At 48.2% G+C, this 14,928-nt stretch overlaps 1 protein-coding gene across 7 annotated transcripts in view; it reads right to left on the bottom strand.

Moving 5' to 3' along the window:
* Positions 1 to 8,599: 8,599 nt before the first annotated feature.
* The window catches only part of ABHD6 (abhydrolase domain containing 6, acylglycerol lipase), a 62,533-nt gene continuing 56,204 nt past the window's right edge, over positions 8,600 to 14,928 (bottom strand). For 6 of the 7 annotated variants that reach the window (XM_012789334.3, XM_076009048.1, XM_012789339.3 and 3 more), the window contains one exon: positions 8,600 to 9,815. In XM_012789334.3, the coding sequence (XP_012644788.1) occupies positions 9,639 to 9,815 (177 nt within the window). In that variant the 3' untranslated portion in view covers positions 8,600 to 9,638. The remainder of the gene's footprint in view (positions 9,816 to 14,928) is intronic. The other variant, XM_076009037.1, reaches the window with a different exon arrangement.

Here is a 14,928-nt window from a genome sequence, read left to right as displayed (position 1 = left end):
TGGGTGTGGCTACGCAGCGCATCTGCACAACCCGTGCATTTCCTTGCGGAGGGGTAAAGAAGACCAGCAGCCCTTCTCATCTTCCCCGTGAGAGCTCTATTGCTCGACATGAGAGATCGGGCCCAGTGGTTCTAAAGGAAACAGAGTCCCAAGACATTCAGGATGGAATTCAGCGTTTGGAGAGTGATGATGATGTTCCAGAAGAAGACGACTTCACTATATTTGAATAAATGTAGATTCTTGTACCGTACTTAAAAAAAAATAACACATCCCCTGAAAATAAGCCCTAGGATGTCTTCTTGAGGAAAATAAATACAAGACCCTGTCTTATTTTTGGGCAAACACAGTACTTACTGAATGTATTAATTCATAAATGGAAGTGCTTATTCTGCTTGGGTTAAGGGGCAAAGGGTTGCCTTGCACAGCAAAGTCTGAGCCTGGGTGAGCAGGTACCTTCTCCCTCATTTCCTTTCTCAAAATCGCATTGTCTGCTGTTTCTGGAAGCTTCCGTCCTTGGCCTTGACCATGCTTTTCAGTCCTATGGCTCCTCCTGCTTCCCTTTGTTCTTTCCTCAGAGAAGACAGGGTGTGTCCCAGATGGGGAAGAAGTAAAGGAAATCAACACAGATGCTGCAGACAGAGATATTTTCTTTCTCAAAAAAGCTTGATTTCAGAAGCTGCTAGAACTTGCTTCGAATCCATCCTTTGCTACTTATCCAGCTCCCTCATCTTTCATCTGGAGAGATTATTAGCATCTACCTCACAGAGTTGTGAGGAAAAAAAATAGTTGAAGGTATAAAGTGCCTGGCACCCAGAAAACAGTAATGGGAGAGAGTCGCCCTAAGCTAGGTGCCTGGCAAACCCATTCTGCCAGGCTGTGGCCCAGAGACCAGAGCAGCTCATGCATTTGGGTGTTTTTGTTTGTTTTTGACCACCTATCCTCAAGTTCTAGCAGTTCCTGCATTTTGGACTCCAAAGATCTTTGGGTAATTTTCACTGTCCTGCTCTAAACCTTGGAAATGAAGTGCCTTCCCAGTTGCCAGAATTCTTTCAGTGCTGTCTTATTAATCCAGAGCTGAAGATAAAAGATGCTTTTGAATGATAAAGACATAGTTGGTTGACTTTTGTTTTTCAACAAAATTTTATTTTTTGAATAGGTACCATAGGCTATGGCATACATTCGAATGATACAAAGGAATAAAGCAGGAGAAGTGAGTCACCCTCCCCAGCCTGCCTCTCCCCTTTGCAGGCAACCACTGATGTGAGTTCCTGAAGGGTCCTCCCAGAGATACAATATGCGGGCTTTTTTCTCTTGATGATATAGCTAAACGTCACTCCAAATCAGCACACACAAGCCTGCCTCAGTCTTTCTAAAAGTTGCTCTGCACTGCCTTGGGTGGAGTCAGTTGGCTCTTGAGGAGACCATTCAGGACACCCTCTGTGTCTCTGTATTTCCAAGCAAAGTTATTGGGCAGGTCTGTGGGTATTTTAAGTTCCTAAAAGGTCTGGCAGGCAAGAAAGAATTAAATCCACACTTCTCTGCTCTGTGGCTCTCCTTGCTTCCTTGCTTACTGGTGCAAAATGGATTTTGCTGAAGTTGAGGAATTTTCTCAACTTGGGGAAGAAAAGGCAAAAGATGGGCCTAAGTGGGATCCCAGACTCACAATTCTCCATTGATTTAATGGAAATTACATCCTCCTATGTCAGCAAATTGTGAAAGTAGGAAGAAAAAAGTGAAAATGATCAGAGGTTAAAAGCTTTGGAACTGCAGCTATTGTTTCCATTTAGGGAGGCCTGCCAAGTGTCAGATAGCTCCCATTCTCCCATCAACAATGAAATGTCACTATTATCACCCCCTTTCACGGATGAAGAAAATGAAGCTCTAAGTGGTTAAGTCATTTGTCTAAGGTGGTGAGAGGCTCCAGAACCTAAGAAGCTGTATTCCATCCCTCCCTTGTGCAAGAGGAGGCTGGGAGCGGCTCCCCTGGGGCGACTCTGAGCATCTTCTTGAGAAACTCTGAAACGCAGGCTTTAGAGGGCTTGGAAGCCAAGCCTGAGACCAGGACCCTTGTGGAAGTGATTTATTAGGGGTCAGCTCTCAAGTGAAACCTGTAAGGGGAGAGGGAAGCAGGCCAGGGCAGGGGAAGAAGCCAAGCAAAGATGTGGGTTTGGCTGAGTCCAGTGTCAGGGGAATCCCACAGGGAGTCCTGGAACACAAATGACACCAGAAGTCTTTTCCAGTCTTTGAGACAAGGACTCCTCAGTCACTGGCTGCAAGCTATAGTGTTGCCACATTTAGCAGATAAAAATAGAGGGAGTCCAGTTAAATTTGAGTTTCAGATAAACAATGAATGGGACATCCTTATACTAAAAAAGCACTCATTGTTTATCTGAAATTAAAATTTAACTGGGCATCCTGTATTTTATCTGGCAACCCTGGGAGGTAAGAGGAGAATGAGCTCCAGCCTCTCAGGCATCCACAGTCATCTGAGGGTAGTTCTCTGTAAGCCATCAGTGGCCGACACTCACAGCAGGTGGGGCACGGGTGCAGCAGTGCCCAGTGCAGGCAGGCCCTCTGGGACAGCTCGCCAGATAATGACTAGAAGTTCCTGCCTAGATGTCAAGTCCAAACCACTCCCACCACCTAGGGAGCAGCAAGATGGCCTGTCCCCTGCCTCAGCACCCACCCCTCTCCCAGCTGCCATGGGAGCTTGTCTCTGCTCCTTCAGCCACTCCACTGCTTGTCTGGGTGGAGCTGCAGCCAAGCTGTTTGTCTCATCCAGCATTTCTGGAATGTATTTAAACGATGGAGGAAACCTTCCTTAGAAGTGACCTTAGAAAGCTTTCCCCCTAAAAAAAGCCCCTGGGACCCTAGGAAGGGAAAATTGGAGAAGGGATAACCACCTTTTCATTAAGCAGCCTGTTTCTGGAGGCGCCTGAAATCCTTTCTTGAAATTCAGAGCTCCCCTCCTAAGGGTTCAGAGGGGCCTCTACCAAGGTTCACACCTTCCCCCTCCAACTTCCTCTAGAGGAGTCTGCATCCCCCTTATTGGAACCTGGGGGATCTGTGGGTTTGGACCTAGAAGAGCCCAAAGACATAGAGGTGAGTAAAAAGAGAAGGGCAAGGGTTGGCCAACAGTAACGTCTAGTGTGACTCCATTTATGTAAAAAAAATCCACAAAACCAACCTGAAGGTCCTCTCTGTTTGCACGTACGTGTGTATCTATGTACCTGTGCAAAGAAATCCCAGTGGGCCAATGGGGGAAGGGCAGGGCTGTGTGGAGGGTGTAGGAGACTCTCACTTTTTAAAAGCATTATTTTTGTTTTATTTATTTTAAAGTGACCATTTTTGTAACACTAATAATTATTAAATAAAAATCAGGACCTGCTGCTTCCAGTGAGCACAAGAGGGAGCTGTGGGCCACACCCATCGGCCCTCCTCCGGACGCGGCCACCCTGCTCAGGACAGCTGACCTGGAACGCAGGCTGCCATCCCACATCTGCAATCCTGAAACCTGAAAAAATTCTTGAGCCCAAATCTCTTTGTCTGGCACCAAAGCTTAATCCAAACCCAAGTGAGCCATTTGCAGCTTTTGTTCCACTCACTGTGGACATGCCCGTGTTGCACAGAGGAAATTCAGATGCGTTTATCTGATCACGTGTGGTGGCCCCTAACCCCACTGAGGGTGCTGCTGAGATATGGTGCACACCCCAAGATAACTTTCTAGATCGGAACAGTTTTGAATTCGAATGACATCTGGCCCCAGGGCTTTGATGAGGGATTGTGGCCCTGTGCGCACGTCAATGCCTTGGCCGCTGCCTTGCTCCCAGCTGGCTCACGCCTGTATGGTGTGGTGTGGTGGCTCACGCCTGTGATCCTAGCACTCTGGGAGGGCGAGGCGGGTGCACTGCTTGGGATCACAAGTTCAAGACCAGCCTGCGCAAGAGTGAGACCCCATCTCTACTAAAAATAGAAAGAAATTAGCCAAACAACTAAAAATAGGAAAAAAGAATTAGCGGGGCATGATGGCACATGCCTGTAGTCCCAGCTGCTCGGGAGGCTGAGGCAGGAGGATTGCTTGAGCCCAGGATTTTGAGGTTGCTGTGAGCTAAGCTGACGCCACGGCCCTGGGTAACAGAGTTGAGACTTTGTCTCAAAAAAAAAAAAAAAGCAAGCAAGCAACCTGCTCTGCAGCCAACTTTGGCCTTGGGTCCTTGGGATTGTCCCCTTAGTGCCACTTGCTGCCCCTAAAAATCCTTCATTCTTCCATCCCCTGCTGGAGTTCCTGGCCTTCTGGGTGTGGCCTAACATTCCTGTTCATTGCCCTGAGGATTTAAAGACCAAAGATCCAGAAACCAATAAAGGGAAGGTCCTTCCAGGAGCCAAGAGAGGGGACTGTCCTGTTGCAGAGAGAGCCAGGCAGTCAGATGTCCTTTCCGTCACTCAGACGAGGCTGATGACGGTCGCTTGAGACTCTCGTCCCACCACGGGCACAGGCAACCCCAAGCCCACACCCTGTTGTCACCAGCCCAGAGAGCAGTGACACCGGGCCCCAGAGGAAATGGAATCAGCAGCCCCAGGACCCTCCCCCTCTGGTTCTGACCTTGGCAGGTAATCTGAGGACACCTCCACTGCCCGATCTGTGACCACCACCCCTTCTACTTTTTTGCCTTCTTTCAGGAGATGGAGGAGTTGTAAGAACAGCACCTAAGCTGGGTGCTGAGGAGGGAAAAATGGCTGACGAGAAGGCCCAGTTTCTGGTTAAAGGAGTGATGCTGAGAGGGAGAAAAGGTGATGACTCAGAAGAGCCAGGCTTCCAGCTGCCGGGGAGAGGGTCTGTGTGTGCCTGTGTGTGAGAGACAGGCAGACGTGCAGATGGGAGACAGATAAGTGATGAAACAGAGAGGGTGGGGCGGCAGTGAAAGAAGGAGACAAAGACTCCAACCAGGAAAGCTTTAAAAAAATCCAAATCTAGACAAAGAGTATATCAACAAACACATTTCCCACTGAATTGCCATTTTTAATAAAAGATTTCTCAGTCTACTACAAGGAAGTCACCCAAAGCAGAAAGCTGGTACCTGCAGATGTTAAAACCTGCATCCATCATTTTAGAGCGATGTTAATTACTAACCAACTCATGACCCTGAGGCCCATATCCAGGACTTGCAAAGTAAGTAAAGGGGCCTAAATTCAGCCTTTATATAAAATGAAGACCCAAAATTTGTCTTCAGTCAGGGAAAGACCCTGGTCAGTAAGTAATCCCTCTCAGGGTGCCTGGGCTGACCCCAGCAGAGCCTCAGGGCTGGCTCTGAAGTGGCAGCCAGCAGTGGGTCACATCTCGTGACTGCCTCCCATGCCTGATCCCAGAGAGGCAGTGAGACTGCATTGAGACTTCTCCCAAAGCAGAGTATTGCTTTGGACAAACTCAACACTATCACTTGCAGAATATGGGGGAGCAGGTAGGGTACCAGCAAGGTGAACGAGTTCTTCCAGCGTGGGTGAGACACCAGTCCTGGTTATTAAAGAGGCTGGAATGAGGAAGGCAAGCTGTCCTGGATGTGCCTTAGCAGAACGATGTTGGAATCCAGGTGAGTCTGTTTCCTGCCCAGCAAGAGGCTGGGCAATGGGAGTCCCTTAACTAAGAATGAACACTGAGTCACCTTCCTCAACAGGGGCCCAAGCCGGGAGGCGTGGCCTCAGCAATCTGTGGCTGAAAGTGCCACACACTGGCCTGGTCCCAGGTGAGCCAACAGGGCCCAAGCAAGCCGACTGGTAAGGTGGGTGAGAGAGCTCCTGACTGAACAGGTAAAAGCATCGTTTTTGCAAGTCGCCTTCAATTATAAACCAAGAGGCTTCCTCTACTTGCTAGCTGTGTGTCAAGCTAGCAAGTAGAGGGAAGAGATAAGAGACCATCACCTCTCGGGCAAGAGACGTCACCTCTCCATACCTCGGGTTTCTTTTGCTATAAAATGGGCAGTGTTTTACTTAGGGCGCATGAGAGCTTCCTAAGGTGATGCATGGAAAACACTTAGAATAGCCCTCAGCACATAGTTAGATTTGGGCCTGGCGCCAGGCCTGACATACATTCTAGTTCCCCAGTATTTTCTGAAAACTTCCTCTGGGCAAAGCAACAAATCAGGTTTTCTGGGATGGGGAATACTCAGCAGGGCTGAAATGAAAGGTACAGACGTGCACACATGGGCAGTACCGTCAAACTGACGCATTTGTTATATCCACTCCTGGTGTCACCTGTCCAGGACAAGGAGGCCAGACTGATTACAAACTGAGTTCAAACCACTGCTTGTCCCTCAGCCCCTTCAACACCTGACCACGAGGGTCCATCCACCCCAGCCTGAAGCTGCCACCTCCAGGCAGTGGGATCAAGAACCCACCTGATTCCTGGGGCTTTCCACTGTGACGTCAGAAGTTTCTGGCATTCTTTACAGGGAGTGCTGTGATGAATGGCCCCTTTCTTCTTTGGATTGTCACCAAAGGCACATACCACAGGGCCACATGGAGCTGGCAATAACCAGCAGGCCTGTTATAATCCCAAAGGCAGGAAGTGGGATGCAAGGGTCTTCCCATCACACTGGGGTCAGAATTGCAGGGCTAAGGGAGAACCTGGAAACCCATTTTATAGGCTCTTCAAAAACAACTCTTTCCTATTCTCTGTTCACGACATCTAGTCAGTGCTTTCTGGTGATGGCAGGTGTGGGCTGTGACCTGCCGCAGACCTGCCACTGTCCTGCGCACATGGCGCCACTGTGGGCACACTGCAGGAGCTGTGGGCCTTAGCTGGTATTTAGCCCAGAGCATAAAATTCCTGTGTCAAGCAGGGTTTCTGGTCTGAGGTGCTTGTTCCAGGCCTGCGCTTTTCCAGTGATACCAGGAAAACCATCTGTCACCACCCAGACCCACCAAGACTAACCCCCCCCCACCCCACACCACCACTCTTGCTCTGAATTCTTGGTAAACATAGGAAATTGGAACAAGTAAAATGTCTAGTATCTACTTTCTTTTCTGTGTCACTGATTTTGTTTTCATCTGTATTGCTTTACTTTTCTCTGCTTTGATTTACTACTCATTTTTAGCTTCTTGAGCTAGAAGCTTAATTTTTCAATTTTCAGCCTTTCTTCTTTTCCAACAAATGTATTTGGCCCATATATTTCTTTCTGAGCATGGCTTTTGCAGCGCCCCACAAGTTTGATGTCATGTTTTCATATCTTCCTATTTTTAAGATCTATATTCCATTCTTCTCTGACAGATTAAAAACATTCAAACCAAGTCCCGAATTCCAACTTAAACTATAAAGTTTATCTCACTTTATTCCCAGAACTGCTTGGCTATAGACTCTCTGTAGAAAGATCTAAAAGAATAAAGCTCCAGAGGAATTTGGGCTCCTAAATGCAACAGAGGAGAATCAAAAGGAACAGTTTGATGACTCCTGCCTTTTGTTTCTGATATACAATTTCAATTGAATAAAAACTACAAACGTAGGCCGGGCGCGGTGGCTCACGCCTGTAATCCTAGCACTTTGGGAGGCCGAGGCGGGCGGATTGCTCAAGGTCAGGAGTTCGAAACCAGCCTGAGCTGGTCTCTACCTGTCTCTACCCTGTCTCTACCAAAAATAGAAAGAAATTAATTGACCAACTAAAATATATGTACAAAAAAAAATTAACCGGGCATGGTGGCGCAGGCCTGTAGTCCCAGCTACTCGGGAGGCTGAGGCAGGAGGATCGCTGAGCCCAGGAGATTGAGGTTGCTGTGAGCCAGGCTGACGCCACGGCACTCACTCTAGCCTGGGCAACAAAGTGAGACACTGTCTAAAAAACAAACAAACAAAAAAAAACTATAAATGTGATTTCTTAAAATGAAACTAATAAATCATCTGTGCAAAGATTTCCAAAGCCTGCAGGATAAGCCTTACTTTAAAACACACATTTTACCTAGCACTCTGGGAGGCCGAGGCGGGCGGATTGCTCAAGATCAGGAGTTCAAAACCAGCCTGAGGGCCGGGCGCGGTGGCTCACACCTGTAATCCTAGCTCTCTGGGAGGCCGAGGCGGGCGGATTGCTCGAGGTCGGGAGTTCAAAACCAGCCTGAGCAAGAGCGAGACCCGTCTCTACTATAAATAGAAAGAAACTAATTGGCCAACTAATATATATAGAAAAAATTAGCCGGGCATGGTGGCGCATGCCTGTAGTCCCAGCTACTTGGGAGGCTGAGACAGAAGGATCGCTTGAGCCCAGGAGTCTGAGGTTGCTGTGAGCTAGGTTGACGCCACGGCACTCACTCTAGCCTAGGCAACAAAGTGAGACTCTGTCTCAAAAAAAAAAAAAAAACCAGCCTGAGCAAGAGCGAGACGCCGTCTCTACTGTAAATAGAAAGAAATTAACTGGCCAACTAATATATACAGAAAAAATTAGCCGGGCATGGTGGTGCATGCCTGTAGTCCCAGCTACTCGGGAGGCTGAGGCAGGAGGATCACTTGAGCCCAGGAGTTTGAGGTTGCTGTGAGCTAGGCTGACGCCACGGCACTCACTCTAGCCTGGGCAACAAAGCAAAACTCTGTCTCAAAAAAAAAAAAAAAACACACACATTTTAAAGTTAAGAGAAAATCTGCCAACATCACATTTAATTAGGAGCTCAGAAATAGAAACCGCCCGCATGTTGCTGATCTAGACTTACTAAATTTATTTCATGTCATTGTGGTTATTTTTACAGCTGTTTAGAATTATTTTCAATTACTGTTCACAGAATTCACGGAATTCATTTAAAAAATGGGTATTTTACGTCCAAGGGTTTCAGTAGCATAGCAGAATAGAAAAGAGGCCCACAAGGTGTTGCTTGGGTGTGGAACCTGAGTCTGATTATTTAGATACATGTCTAGAACATTATTGCTTTATTAGTTCTATTTTCAAAAATAATAAATTATTCCTCGGAAACCCCACCCTGCCAGGTGTTCTTCATTCTGTGACTGTTCTGAGTTCGCTCACACCATACCCAACTTGTGGGTGCCCAACAAACCACCCGCCTGTGTGCTCTGCTGCTCCTGCAGTTCCGAGGGCTGGCCGAGGCGGGACCACGGCCCTCCACGTGTGTGCACGTCCTGCAGCTTGCCATTTCCCTCCCTGGTCTTGCAGCTGACAGGCTACATTCACATGGGGTCTCTATGTAAAACTTAAATTAGACTTGCACAACAGGGTTCAGCAAATGGGGACTAATGCTTCTATAAAAGCCACTGACCATGCAAGGGAATAGATCTGAAGCAACAAAAATATCCAGTGTCAGCCTTTGCTGTGTCTTAAAGAAAATGTCCTCAGTGATCATGGTCCAAAGTGGCTGTTTTGCACGAGCTTGTCAACGACATGAACTTGAAGACTTCTCAGTAGATTTCGTGGCTGGGTTTTCTTATCTTGTTCCATATGAGTTTCCATTTTGTGAATAAAGATCTTGGAGATTTTCTTGTGGCCCCTGAAGCTCTGTGAAACTGTGGCTACCAGGGAGAGGGGACTGGCTTCCTCAGGGACACTGGCACTCCGACCGCATTTGGGGCAGGATCCCTGAGAGTGGTGGCCGTGTCGGGTTCGGGGATGGGGGCGGATGCCGTGTGCCGAACGCAGACTGCAGTCGGCACCTCAGTCCAGCTTCTTGTTGTTGTCTGTGTTGTGCACAGAAGCTAAAAAGTCGATGATGAGCTTGGCTGTCTTCCTGGGTCTCTCCATCACCACTGAGTGCCCACAGTTTTCTAGAAGTTCCACCTGGCAGTTAGCAATTGACTTGGCCAACATGTCGGCCCCGGACACGTCAAGCACCTGCGGGCAAGAGCAGGAGCTAGATGACACACGGAGACTCAGATGCCGACTGCGCACGCCAGGGACAGGGCTCCCACTGAGGACCGGGGCGGGGGTGGGGTGGGGGGACGGCAAACTTCAGGACCAAGTCACATTGGTGTTGGGGCTTGTGGCTCTCTGCTAGCAACACTGAGGTGGAAAACACATGTCCCCTGCCCTTGAGGAGGTAGGTTATGGTCTGGGGGCAAAGCCAGACAGGTCAAGAGACAAATGCACTGCAGTGTGACAAGGACTCTCCTGGGGGAGGACCCTGGGAGCTGAGAGAGTGCGGTGGGGAAGGAAGACATCGTTCCTGAGTCCTGGGGGGCACAGAGAAGCAGTGTCCGTGGAAGAAGGCAGCGTGGGTGGGAGGCCATGGCAAGTGCAGGGACGGCAAGGAGCGCGTGCGCCGAGACGTGGCAGGTGCAGAGAAGGAGCAGCGAGGAGGGGCTGCCACCCCAGCCACATGGGGACGTGGGCAGCACAGGCTGGAGAGAGCCAGCCCGCGGCCGCAGCAGGGCAGCCCAAGCTGCGGGAAGGACACAAGAAGACAACTCGAGAGGTAAACGCTAATTATCATAAGCTTGGAGGTGGGCAGCTCTTTGAAGGTCCTTTGGGGATCCCCAGAGTTGTGTGACCCAGCCCTGAAGTTTGTGGATAACAAGGAATGGTGTTACAACATGGAAGCCAGCACTTTTCCAGGGCTACCACGACTCATGTACTTTCATTTCCATCTGGGTCACCAGCTCTAACCCTAATCCAGCTTCATCTTTTCCAAGCATCCCCCTCAGAGGAGGGTTTGCAGCCACTCCCCTTCTCTCAATCACCTTCACCTTCAACTCATCCCAGATGAGAGGGCCCCTCTCCATCCTTAATGGCAAAAGCAAAAGCCCTAATTATGCTCAAACACCTTCTGGTTTTGACCTTTATTCTCATCAACACAGATCATTAAACCCAAGATTTTTCACCCACTTGGAAGCTGAGTGAGCAGAATGTCTCAGGTAAGGAGCAGAGCACTGCAGGGCACGCCTGGACCAGGACAGGGAACAGCTAACCGGGAGCTTAGCAAGAGGGGAGCACCCAGCTAAGGAATCGGAAACCTCTGCCTGTCACTCATTCCCAGGCAAGGCTGCTATGGCAACTGAGCAGGAAGAAAGCCCAGCTACCAGAGAAAACGCGGATGGCGTCAACAGGTGAAAAAAGCGTGATAAAGCAGAAACTCATAGCTGAGTGTATACCTACAGAGAGATGAGAAACCATAGCTCATAGGCAAAAATACCCATGTGAGCTTCTGGCTCTGGCATTCTTGTGCTGGTCAGCACTACAAATCCCATGTTCTCCATGGTCACTAGAGGCATGTGAAGTCGCTGAATGTGCCCTGATGAGACATGTGTATCTGTGGGAACCATAGCAGCTATTTCTTGGACAGGATAGTCATATAAATAGTCAAAAACTTTCTTTTCTGTTTTGGTTACTAGAGCCTTGATGGTATAAAAAAAAACAAAAAAAACCCTTTCTTTTCTTGCATCCCATTTCAGGCAAGGGCCGGGATGAGATTGAGGCAAATAAGATAGTTACCTGGGACACAGAATTTAAGTGGGCACCAAAAAACTGAAGCAATCAAGATGAAAAATATTCTAATGCAGTATTTTTTTAAAATAAGCATTAAGGCAAAAAGATGCATAATGGACAAAATATCAAAATTATAAACACAAATAGGATCCAACCCTACACTTGCATGATATATCTCTCCCACCTTCCCCTAGCCCCAGCCCTACAGTGCACCGCAGTGGCAGGTAGATCATAAGGTGCTGGAGAGAAGGGATCCTGGATGTCTTGGTCCCTACTGTATCCTTAGGGCCTAATACACCATCAGGCACATACTAGGTGCTCAATAAGTACCTGTTAATGTACTTAAACATATGGGCATCAGTTGGGTTTGTCCTTTCACTGGTTGGATTGTTCATTCACTTTCTTACTTGCTTGCTCACTCACTGTGTACTATGGGTCTCCTGCAAACCAGGCACTGTGCTGGCAAGGAGAAGGGACATAAAGAGTCATAGACCTTATCTACCTCCACACGGCCCTCCCACTCTGGTGGACTGAACATAGAGGAGAGATGCATGAACTGATGTGCAGAAACCCTCTCAGGAAGGGCCACCAGGTTCAGTTCTGCAGGTTGTATACTGCCCAAATCCTGGGGATATCATTCACATAGATAACAATGCATAGGGCTCCCCTTGTGCCTGTGCAGCACAGCAGCCGGCCTACAGGGGTTGAAAGAAGGCGGAGGCTGAATTCAGCCTGGCAGAGGCAGGTACTGTGATACCAAATGTGGATGACAAAGAAGAAAAAGAGCCAGAGAGCTTAGGAAGCAAAAGGCCATGAAATAAAGGACTCTGCTACTTGGCCTCTGCCCCAGGCATAGTCCACAAAACATAAAAAGGATCTTTGGCCAAGCACTGTGGCTCACACCTGTAATCCTAGCACTCTGGGAGGCCGAGGCGGGCAGATTGCTCAACGTCAGGAGTTCAAAACCAGCCTGAGAAAGAGCAAGACCCCGTCTCTACCATAAATAGAAAGAAATTAATTGGCCAACTAATATATATATAGAAAAAATTTGCCGGGCATGGTGGTGCATGCCTGTAGTCCCAGCTAGTCGGGAGGCTGAGGCAGCAGGATTGCTTGAGCCCAGGAGTTGGAGGTTGCTGTGAACTAGGCTGACGCCATGGCATTCACTCTAGCCTGGGCAATAAAGCAAGACTCTGTCTCAAAAAAAAAAAAAAGGATCTGATCATATTTATAGTACCCCACAGAATATTAGGTTCTTTTCCTAGAACAAAATGGACTTCAGAGTATGGAAGAAAATTCTAGACCATGGGCTGAGGCCAGCTATCAGAGGCAAAAGACATGTACAAAATAATCTAATATTAGATAACCTAATCACCTATATTTGGATAACTGGAGAAAGATCAATTTCACACACATTCTCTCACGTGAACAACCCACACAGTAAAGAGAAACCTCTTTACTGTGGGCTTAGTGATTGCTCAAGGCCACAGGCTGCTACAGGCAAGGGCAGGGCTGGAACTCGGACTTGCACACTCTGTGGCAGTGCTCTTACTCTGCACTGTCCCCATGGAAGGATGGATGTGACCTCTCGCTGTCAGTCCCCAAGGGCCCCAGTCGCCTCTGGGGATTTCAGAATGGCAAGAGGCCTTCATTGTTCTGGCTGTGGTTTTTGATCACATGACTCCCTCTGGCTTAGTGTGGAGCTCAGGCACACAGGCTTCTTGTATTGATAGTCTCTGGGCTGCTGCGGAAGGGAGCCCATGAGACCCTCCTGTCCCCGTCCACGTTTCTGCACCACGTGTCCTCAGCCATGCCCGGCTGGTCTGAGACGCCATAACCCCTACCTCCCCACATGCCGTGGGCACACGCCAGCTTCTCCTCCCTAGTCCCTCCTGGCTGGGCTGTCCACTCACCTGTGGGCCTCTGTGGCCACAGCCTGACTTCCCATCTTTGCTTTCAGCAGCCCTGGTAGGACACACAATGGTGGCTTTCACCATAGGGTCCTTAGAAGAACTGTCCCAATGGGAAAGCTTTTCTCAAATTTTCTTTTCTCATAATAATTATTAGCACAAGACTCCTGGACACCCTTAAACAGACACTGTCATTCTGTTTAGCTTGTGAGCCTTATAAAGGCTCCATTTTTTAGACCAGCAGTTACTTGTTAAATAAAAAAATAAAAAAATAAAAAAAAAATAAAGGCTCCATTTTTAGTGCCTCATTTTACTTTAAAGTTTACGAAGAATTTCATTAGGAGTTCATAAACTTCAGCAAGATATGATTTCTAAAACACAGTTATAAACAAAAAAGGAGCTTCTGGGGTGTAAATCAGTATCTCTTTGGAAGGCCTGTTGAATTGTGCCCCCCCAAACCTATATGCTGAAGTGCTAACCCCCAGAATCTCGGAATGTGGCCTTATTTGGAAATAGGAACACTGTAGGTATAATCAGTTAAGATGAGGTCACACTGGAGCAGGGTGGGCCCCTAATCCAATATGACTGGCATCCTTACAAAAAGGGGAAATTTAGACACAGAGACAGACACCCAGAGTGTGGGTAAAGATTAAGATAGAGATCAGATTAAGATAAGCCAAGGAGCACCAAAGATTACCAGCAAACCACCAGAAGCCAGGGGAGAGGCACAGCAGATTCTCCTGCGGCCTCGGAAGGAACCAGCCCTGCCCACACCTTGACCTCAGACTCCCAGCCTCCAGAACACAGACAACACATTTAGGTTGTTTTCACCACCCAGTTGTGGTATTTTGTTAGGCAGCCCTAGCAAACTGATACAGGACCACCTGACAAAACCTATTACATTTTAAGTGCACATGCCCTTTGACCCACTGATTCAACAGCGAAGAATCTGCCCTTTAGATATGCTCACACACTCCACAGACATACATACACGGTGTGCACTGAGGTGCTGTTTAGCAAATAGCTAGAAGAGACCTAAGTGATCATCAGTAGGGCACTAATTAAATAAACTGTGGCAGAACCACACAATGGAATACAGCTCCTAAAAAGAACAAAGTAAAAGATTGTTTCAGGCAAGAAACATCATGGGCGGGAAATTCTAAGGGGCAACGTCTGATGAGGCGCAGGACAACTGCGTGGTCTCAGTGTCTCTCGCAGACTGCTCACTACAACAGCAGCTCCACAAGTAGGGAACAGACAACACCCCAAAAGGGTCACAACTAACATCACCAGTGAAGGGCATCGTGCGTCTGAAGACGTGACGCCTAATCACTCACGAGCTGTTCTGCCAGGAACAGAGCGTCTGAACTGCACCATGAGGAAGCAGCCGACAAACTCAAGTTGATGCACATTTGATAAAATAACTGACCGGTGCTCTTCAAATATCTCAATGTCACGAATGACTATGGCAGACTGAGGAATCGTTCCCTAAAAGGAGACCAAAGAGACGTGACATCTAGTACATGATCTTGGACTGGCCCTTGGGTCAGCAGCATGGCAGGAGGGAGGAGGACGCTGCCTAGGACACTGCTGAAACAAATGATGAAGTTGGA

Source organism: Microcebus murinus, chromosome 1, assembly GCF_040939455.1.
Source record: "Microcebus murinus isolate Inina chromosome 1, M.murinus_Inina_mat1.0, whole genome shotgun sequence".
Taxonomy (NCBI): Eukaryota; Metazoa; Chordata; class Mammalia; order Primates; family Cheirogaleidae; genus Microcebus; species Microcebus murinus.
The sequence above is the reverse complement of the archived record's forward strand: the minus strand, read 5'-3'. Positions and strand labels throughout refer to the sequence as shown.